Source organism: Ornithodoros turicata, chromosome 7 (genome assembly GCF_037126465.1).
Source record: "Ornithodoros turicata isolate Travis chromosome 7, ASM3712646v1, whole genome shotgun sequence".
Classification (NCBI taxonomy): domain Eukaryota; kingdom Metazoa; phylum Arthropoda; class Arachnida; order Ixodida; family Argasidae; genus Ornithodoros; species Ornithodoros turicata.
The window spans coordinates 25,775,928-25,785,747 of NC_088207.1; the positions used below are offsets into that span (position 1 = coordinate 25,775,928).

General features: G+C 48.7%; 1 protein-coding gene across 4 annotated transcripts in view; it reads left to right on the plus strand.

Annotated features, from left to right (window-relative positions):
• The window catches only part of LOC135400691 (excitatory amino acid transporter-like), an 86,155-nt gene extending 81,656 nt beyond the window's left edge, over positions 1-4,499 (plus strand). For 3 of the 4 annotated variants that reach the window (XM_064632528.1, XM_064632530.1, XM_064632529.1), the window contains 3 exons: positions 346-540; positions 607-741; positions 4,150-4,499. In XM_064632528.1, the coding sequence (XP_064488598.1) occupies positions 346-540; positions 607-741; positions 4,150-4,366 (547 nt within the window). In that variant the 3' untranslated portion in view covers positions 4,367-4,499. The remainder of the gene's footprint in view (positions 1-345; positions 541-606; positions 742-4,149) is intronic. The other variant, XM_064632531.1, reaches the window with a different exon arrangement.
• Positions 4,500-9,820: the final 5,321 nt, after the last annotated feature.

A 9,820-nucleotide genomic window follows, 5' to 3' on the forward strand; every position in this document is an offset into this window, starting at 1 on the left:
CGCCAACGATTTCTTAATGCGTTACAAGCACGACGAAAGAGCGGTTTTGTGGTATACTTATAATTGTGGTATAGAGGATTTCCCAATGAGTACACAGGCGCTTTGGGACCCCGAAGAAATAAGTAGTATCTCTGCATTGCGCACAGCAACGTTCAGTGCTTCGAAACCAGATGCTTCAGAACGCACCGATTTTGCGGAAATCCATTCCGTTCAGCCGGTAGAGGGAGTTACCGATCTTATGACAGGAGCCGAGTACCATGCATTGCCATACATCGTTCCACCGACAATATATCGCCGCTCTATAGGGTACTATCCTACTGATCTTGGCTCGTTTTCTTCTTGCAGCAATGCTTGTATGGGTACCACCATCAGCATGATGGAGGACAAAATGGGCATCAACTCTCGTATTGTGAAAATCATAGTCCCCATGTTCGCCACCATCAATAAGGATGGCACTGCGATCTACACCGTTGCGAACGTTCTCTTCTGCGTCAGGAGACACAACCGCGTGGTTCATATCTGGCAGATTCTTTGCGTAACGTACGCACAAAGCCTTTTCATCTCAACCCTGGAAGTACTATACCATTCTTTAACGGTACTACGCAGGATGATCACTATTTTGACAACGTCGAGCGTATCAGCCTTGCCGCACACGACTACGCTGCCCATATTATCCAATATGCGCTTCTTGGGTCTGCCGTTCGAGAACCTTGGCTACTTTACGGTTACGGACTGGATATTGTACGTACATGTTCCACTTCGTTATTGCATAGTATCGTCGGCTGTATAACAGATAGCGAATGCAACATTATCGGAGTTAACGTAATTAACGTAGCGAGAAAATTGTAAGGACTATTGATTCTCGTCGATATCTGTAACCGAACACGGATGAGTATTCGTGAACATGTCGCTTAAAAGTTTCGGTATACATATCGATATTGGATAACGTATTTCATAACCCGAGCTCAATGACGAATCCGGAAAAGTAATTCTGTAGGGGGTTCTGCGGAAACCCAGGTTTCCTCTCTACCAAATGCTGAAATGCACCGCCGGAGGTACGATTTGCGAGAGGAGAGGGTTGAACTCCCGAAACTGGCTACCAGGGGTGGGTAGTAATGTTTTTGCTGTATTATATTTTGTATTATAATACTAATACATAATACTTTGATACTGAGGTATTATAATACATAATACTACTACTTGTGTGCATTACACGAGTAATACTAGTAATACATTGATACAGAGCTTGAGGAGAAATGGAAAAAAGAAAAAATATATACAAGTTCAGGTGCTTACACCTTCAGCACGTTGTCAAGGGGGTAGTCCTCTATAGTGCACAGCGTTTTCGAACTTGATGAGATAGCGCTGATCAACTGACCACGGTGAGCAGCTTGCTCTCACTGTGGAAGAGTCTGTCGTTCAGTCTGGACGATAAAATGTGGGCCGTCCAAAAGTGTGTGACTGTCCATAGGACAACCGCGTACAGGGATGGCTGGACTGGACTCACCCTTTCATACGACAAAGGCCTTGCAATGGGATGACCCATCCTTATGGACGCTGAACTGGAAGGAATGCAGGGAAGCCTCCAGCAACCGCTGGCCCCGACGCTACTCCCTTTGGGATAATTTGGGGCAGTGAAGTACTAAGGGCCTTCTTCGTGTCCGAATGCTTGTGGTACGAAAAATTACTGGTAAAATGCAGCGGTGACACTAAGCCGGACTCTGGGAAAGTATTACACCTTCAAAAGTATTACCTCGATTTTGTGTATTATATAATATAAATATCAATACATTTCGAAAATGAGTATTATAACACATAATAGAAATACTCAAAAGTGTTACAGTAATAGTATTATAACACACGGTATTAGAATTATCGCGGTCCCTAGGGGCCGTGCTATTACTGCCCACCCCTGCTGGCTACGCCACTGCCCGAGCAGTACAAACGACTGCGCAGAGCACTTGGCCGGGGAATCCAACTAAGTTGAACCTAGCCTTGCACCAAGGAAAGAACCCCGGATGCGACGCGTGGTATCTCTACCACGACGGCTGTATGACTGCCCAACATTTATCGATATTCGATAAAATATCGATATTTAAAACGGCGTTCTATCGTTCTATGTACAGTGACAAAATGGGAGGTATAGGAAGGCCACAGAGAGATGGCCGTAGGAGTATCTCGTCTTCGAAAGCTTTTTGCACAAATTTCGCACGCATGACATTCGTGAAACGGTCACGTGTACGCAAGTGTATCCTAGTGAGTCGCCAGGAGAAACGCAAGGTTTGGAAAAGCCGTGTATCCAGGATGGACCAGTTCACGCGCCGCAAGGAGGCGGATGACTGAAGCTGCAGGACTCGCGCTGCCTGGACAGTGGCGCATGGATAACCATTCCCTCTTTTATCGTTGGTCAGTAGAGGAATGCCTTGCAAGAGCTGGTAGAGGGTTTACCTACTCTTATAAGGCACAGGCGCACTGCTATTAGTGAGTTTAAGTAAACCACTTTGCAACGTCCCGGTACGGTACACGGTACGATAACCCGAAACGATATCAAGATACGCGAGACTGACGCTGTTGACGTTTCAGTACACCGTGGAAGGAGACGGTGCGGCTAATTAACTTCGTAGCGCTCCCGCATGGCAAATCCCGAACTCTGAACCGTGAAGACTTTCGATGTTACGCTATTGAGGAGTTGTGTTATTGCAATCAATTTCGTTGCATCCACGAAGGTTAGCGCAATCACCTTGAACAGCATCAAAATGCTACGGGAGTCCGCACTTCCATCTTGCTTCTCGCATAGTTTGCCTAGTCTTCTTCTTTTCCTCGCAGAGTCCCGCAATCCGCGTGATGTCTCCGATAACACGGTACGCTATTCCTCGAGGAGATCCGTACCGGCGATACGCTAGCGAAGCTCCGCTAGCGTCGCGCATGCGCCACGAGACAAAAGCCGTAGTGGGTATCGTATCGAAGATGCAAAAACGGTCTACTAAAACTCAATATTGCCGAGTTTGCCAAAGCCATTGAGGATTAGGCGTGCTCGAATTGTAGCCGCGATGGAGAGTCCCGTGGTTTGTATTGTTCACTCGGGAAGCCCAAGAAGCTGTCGTCACGAGGCTTTCTGACCCTGAGCGAGTGGAGTTTGCATAAAGGCCATAGCCTCATGGGGTTGCGTGCCGAGGCAAGATGCTACATCTCCAGTTGATAACGAGGTTATCGTCAAGTGAGGTCATCATTGCAGGACAGCTACACGTACCAACTGGCACCTCGCTTGGCTTTAATGATAATTAGCGTGCTGAAATGAAAAGGGGCAGGGGTATCGGCCGCAAGGCTATGCTGAATCACCGTTCGGGAGTTTCTCCTTGTCCTAGCTCGTTCAATCACAGTGATAGCGAGGACACGACCTACTACGAGACCTGGACAATATCCGTCAATAGTTTATAGGGGAGACGTGAGTTAGCGCTAAATCACATTATTCAGGAGAGGAAATTATAGGTACATTATCATCATCATCATCATGGCTACCGTCTACTTGTGGTGAGCTAGAATTTCTACCTCTTTCTGGCTAGTCTCCTAGCTAACCATAGTCTGCTGCTTCCTTTCCGTAACCCAGTAGCCACAGTTTCGCTTAATCAATAATTAGCGCCTAGTCACATAACGTAGACTACTACTTCTGTGCTGAGAGGTTTTGCGTGTACCCAGGTCTCTATACGGGTAGCTTCCTAGCTATCACCGTGGTTGGTACGTAGCTGCCGTCAGAAGCACTAAAGAGACCACCACCGGATTGAAAACACCATGCAAGCCGAAAAGTCGGAACGGAAAGCCCGTCCTTCTAGCTTCCCCCTTGCACTGTTCGCGAGGGCCGCCTCATCAATGGTTCGGTTCCGAACTGGTATCGATTGGATGAGCGTCGCTTCAGCACATCTTGTTTGATCGATGAGTTCACCCAATCTGGACAGTTGCGTGGCCTCCTCCCAGGGACGGATCCAGATCCTCGCTTTGGGGGGAGCGGTTTCTTTGTCGAAGCCCGTAACAGGGGGATCCCCCCCCCCCCTCTTAGATCCGCCACTGCCTCCTCCTGTGCGCAGACACCGTTGTAGTGTGTACCTTCTCAACGATAGCCGTGCTCCTAAACACAAGACATTCATTTTCCAGAGACAGACTCGTGACGATGGTGAACATTATGGGTGACGCAGTGTGCTGCAGTGTCCTGGAACGGTTCTGCAAAAGGGACCTCATCAACCAGCTTGAAGAGGAGCGTGCCATAGCTTTGTCAATGCCCACCACAATTCTGATGAGTGGTCAACAAGTATACGAAATGATGTCCAAAACTGCAGAAGAGCTGATGCGGATTGGGTCCAGCCCTCCCTAAATGCACCGCGTGCTACCCTCACGCCAATACAGTTATTGTGCGAGTGGAAAACGGACCGCTGCAAGACAGTTACCGCAGGACACGATTAAGCTGTTCTTAGTTTGAAGATTAAAATGTATGTATGGCAGAAGAACGATGCTTGTCCAAGGACTGTTATCACGAGAGTAAAAGTAGTAGTATATGAAGCCGTCGCGCGTCCGACCGCGGGGCCGCTGAGCAAAACGGAACGGTCTTCTTCATTCACGGCGCGCTTGGATCGCTATGATGGCGGCGCGTGAGCACGTTGTAACGGGGAGCTGTAACAGACTGCCTTTGGTGATCGGGGAAAACTACGTATGCAGTACTGGAAATGCTCTACAACATGATACTATCGGCTCCAAACGCAACAATACTCGCCAGCGAAGTACCTTCCTCGCTGAACATTTACAACGATGTTTACAGATGTCGTACGAAAATTGGCTGCATGTTTGAGCATTGTGCAAAACTCGTTTAAATGCTGTAGCTTTCATAGGGCCATCGGCGGCGGCAAAGTTTTCGTCACGTGGTCACTGTCACGTGGTTCTATAAGCCGACGGACAGATCTACACGGTGGACTAGTTTATTTAAGTGTCCTGCAAAAGGGGACCAAACCCCCGTCCAGACAGGATCACAATAAAGCACACACCACAACGTCGTTAAAAGGCCCCACAAGAATACAACAAACTCACTAAAAAACACACGACCCATGTCCCTAAATATACACCACGTACCGCTGAACCTGTGAGTAACTTGTAAAGCTCCCTCATAAACTCGCTGTCATGCGATATTTTTTTCTGTATCCCTTCCCGTTCAACGCAAAGAGGTATCTAGAGGTAAAGTTTTCCATTTGTGAAACTCGCCCAACTTGTGCCAACACCAAGGCCCTCGAGGGTGTTCTTGGGCACGTAACAAAAAAAATCATTATTAAGTACTAAGCGCATCATTACCTCTGATAAACCTGGTCCATACTCATCATGAAGCCAATTCGTGGCGGTGTCGACAGAACGTGGAGTATAGTGTGGCACACGGGAACAAAGCATAAAACATATGGTGCCTTTCTAGACCTACATAGACAAAGCTAGCTGTGTTGTACGAGATACCTGATGTTGAGCAAGTCCGATACTGTTTGTCTGCACAAGAGTTGGTAAGCGCTCTACAGCTGGAGACCGGTCACAGACCACGAACGCAATCCCATCCACTACAATCCACTCCACCGCTTTGGAGCGGGATATACGATGGTACGATGTGCATACACTAGTGCTCGTGGTTGTGCTTCTCGAAGAATCCGTCTCCGTTTGTGCCAAACAAGAATGAATCCTGCAGCAAACAATATAAATGTTCTCCTTGCGGTTGTGCGTAAAACAAGCTAGGAATTTGTGTGTGTGAGCAAGGCATACTTGTGTGGCGAATATCACAACGTGTAGCAACGTAATGGAGAATGTTGTTGACGATGCCAGTCGAACTGTGTTTTTTTACTGTTCATGTGAGCCACGCGGGCTTGTCAACCAGTTCATGTTATTTATGGGGCGCTGCACCTGCACCCCTCTTTCCCCGAATGGGTCAGTGTAATCTGATACCCAAAGCAACGTCTTCCGACAGGCGCATCTGGTCACTGTTTCTAGTGCCTCTGTCTCTCCCTTCTTTTTGTAAATAAAATAGTCGTCTCTTTTCGAAGCTGCGAAGTGGTCGTGTGTTTTCTGGTCTCTGCGAAGTTTGGGCGCCCCCCGACGTTTGTGTTCGACGGACTTACAGTTGTAATCCGAAACTGTAGGCAAAACGAACGTTCAAAATGCCGATGTGAATCATTAGTGTGTTATTAGTTTTGCTATCGTTATGTTTTATTGCAACAAAAGTGGACGGGAACGGGAAGTGAATCGGGGACAGGGCAATTCTCGTTCCGATTGGGGAAGTAAGAAGCTGAGCGTGACAGGTTTTGAGTTCGTGCACACATAACTATGTTATAAAATGCTGCGCGACACACTGCAAAAAATTGTGTGTGGTACAATAAAAGAAATGTTATGCTATCTTGTTGCATTTTGGGCGAATTTCAGCATAAACCACTTTAATATTCTAAACGATATTAACAAGAAGCATGCAATCGGGAATATCCTCTGAACGTCCGAATATCCTGTCGCGATATTTATGGGACGTTCCTGAAACGTACAAAGGTGGGTCTTTTGCTAGTCCTATGGATGCACAGAAGACTTCTACGGGCTCTCTGGGCAAATCCCTGTGATATCCGAACATCCACGCCGCGATGTTACTGGGATATCGCTGAGATATATGTGGTTTGCTGGGAACTCGTCGACGTGACGTAACAACTAAGGGTCAGTCAATCAGGATCGTGTTTTCAATGGCCGTGACCAATCACGAACGTGCTTTCGGCAGTCGTAGCCATGGAGACGAACCGCCGTCGTCTGCGAGCCCCATGCCTTTCTCAAAAGAGTGTTCCACATTTTGACTCCAGATCTAAATCTGCAGGTTCGAAAGGTGCAATCATTTGCGGGTTCATGAATTCGCAGAACGGGGAATCTCGGCAGTAGCGGACGAAGTCTGACTTTATAGGTACGTTCGATTAGGCCTGCACTAACTGAACCAGTTCCGGGCGGTGCAGGGCCAGTTCCGAACTAGCGCAGCACTAGGCCAGCTCCAGTTCAACGGTGCAACACTAGTGACGCCGCGAAACCGATATCTCAGTGCAGCGCTAGTGCAGGCCTTGTAAGAACTTGCAGGCAGGATTGTAAGAAAGCGTGTGACATTTCAATCATATGTGCATTGTTGCTTTTTAATTTCGAACACGATGAACTGTTCAACAATTGTGCAAACAGCCATGGAACTTGTGGATTCTGACAGCGAGGACGAAGAATTCGACGATCTGGTAACCGTAATAGCGTTGAATCTTCTGCGAACTGACAGGAACCGTGTACCAATGTACACCGAAACTGTAGTGAATACGCACCCTGTAGTGATGACGCGCTCTGGAAGTCGCTGAATAGGCGTGTTAGCTTAGCCCAATTGGTAGAGCCCTGGACCGGCAATCCAGAAGATGTGGGTTCGAGTCCTACAGCTGGCTAGCCTTTTCAGTGACTTTCATCGTAGTGAATCGTTATTTCGACTTCGAATTCAAACGTCTCTTCCGGCTCTCACGGGATACGTTCGAGAATTTACATTGACCATTATTTGCCTTGTGTCGTCTGCTGCCATTGCCGCCATTACTCTGCACTCCTTTGAACTGACCCCTGTGGGAGTGCAGAGTTTCCTTACACTAGGGCTACACTTGGCGTGCACTGGTTTGAGACGAACGAGACGGTGCAGGGGGCGCTCGGCTGCACTGGCGAAACGAACGGGCGAGTGCAGCACCACCGGAACTGGTTCAGGCAGTGCAGGGGGCGGGGGGGGGGCAGACTTGTGCGCCGCCGCGCCGCGCCGCGCAGCCACCATTTCTCCGCGCGCTGGCGCCACCCCGGCGCGCCGATATCACGCGCGCGTTCCGTGTTCCGATCGGTTCCGCTGCGGAGCGGGAAGCTCAAAGTAGTTTCGCGCACTTCTGCCGGTGTTGGCCTCACGACTATTGAACTGTCATGGCATCAGAAACTGAACTCCGTTTTTGAAGCGCGTGTCGTTGTTCTCTATTGATAAGAGCTAAAGTGCATTTAAAACGAGCGCGGTGTGGCGCTACTTTGCCACCTTAGTTTTGCAAGACGGTGACAAGACGTGGAAGATTTGCTCTGGTTTCTTCTGCGATGAGTGCCTGACAAACGCAAAAGAGAAGGATGGGGATAAGCCCTTCGATAAGTGAGTATGTTGGTACATGAAAATCTTCTCATCGTTGCTGAAAGAATGCAAAACAATTGGTAAAAGGAGACATGTAGAAAACGCTCGAGTTTTGTGGCTCTTATACTGTCATTACTATTGTTGTTGTTTTCATTCATTCGTGATAGTATTAGGTTGATCCCCATGGGCATCGCGAAGGGGGGCAAGGGGGCCGTTGCCCCTCATCCCCCCGCTGGCCGGGTTGTTTTTTGTGCATGACAACTATGCCCTCTGTAAAAATTCCCTCTGAGGGTACAACGAGTGTGCAACCATGTTACTGTGCACAGAGTACGCTCTGTCACGGCTTGTTTTAGTCAAAATGTGATCGAAGTAGATATATTGTTTGTGATAAATTTGTTACGGTTAGACTTTTTCTTTTTTTCAAATAAAAAGTGGAACATTTTTAGGATGTGCCTTCGACTGTAGTCTAGACAGTATACACCTCGCGGGCCACCAGCGTACGCTTGTGGACCGCTTGCGCATTTACGCCCTCGCGCCGCTGCGAAACCGGCTTTACGCCGCCGCCGGTCAAAGTGGCATCGGCGCACAGGTCTACGGGGGGGGGGGGGGGGGGGGGGGTGACGTAGGTAGAGGAAGAAGAGCGAGGTCCGCCTGCTCAGTGTTGGCGGCAAGGTTCGCTCCAAGGCAGTGCAGGCCTAATCGAACGTACCTTATATGTCCACGTAGCGAAGAAGGGCGAGGAGGCAATAAGCAGGCCTTCTGTATCTAGGTGGCGTTGATAGGCACTCACGCTAGCCATACTTTGAAGACGGGCGCCAGTGGCGCTGAAGTCCTTGTAGTCAGCCATTCATCTGGCTTACCACACTGAAGAAAAATGAATAGCGCACAAACAAACAAAAAAAAACGTATTTTATATATGCAAATCCAAACATGGGGAATATATTTGGGCAGCTGTTGGCCACCCAAATGAAATCCGATCTTAGGCCATTTTGGCTAAGGAACCGATCCCAAACCGGAAATGTGCTGTACAGCCAAACTTGTTCCATGTATGGCCACTTTGGCTGGCCAAATTTGGGCCAACATTGGACTACATTTGACATGATGCTTGGGTTACGGCTTTCCGATCGTTTATGTGGCTTAGGGCCAGTTCTCACTTGGCGACGCCCGACACGGCGTCGTGAGCGGGCGGCGGAAATAGACGCGCATTTCCGGAGTCGGGAGAGGAGAGACGTCGGGCCCCAAAAAAACTGCCTTGCCTAACATCTTTCACGACGTCGGCGAGAGCTGCCGAGAACGACAGCTGGCGACCAATTAGGTGGCACAGAGAGGCCACGCCCCCGATTTTTCGTCTGCTTGGACGAAGGAAGGCCACTGTGGTGGGAACATGAAAATTGTGCGCGCTGACGGGGCGGCGGAAATGCGCGTCTACTTTCGCCGCCCGCTCACGACGCCGCGTCGGGCGTCGCCAAGTGAGAACTGGCCATTACACTTCAAAAAATCCATATAAATTTGGCGCTACATTTTGGTGTAGGGTTAAATTAAAAGTCACCAAAGCAAAATCTACACCCTGAACCTCGCTGACTTCTCAGAGGAAGCCCTTGATTTTTTTTGCTTGTTTGTTGTTCAGCTATTGCCATTGTGGTAGAGAATGGATTTTGTTAA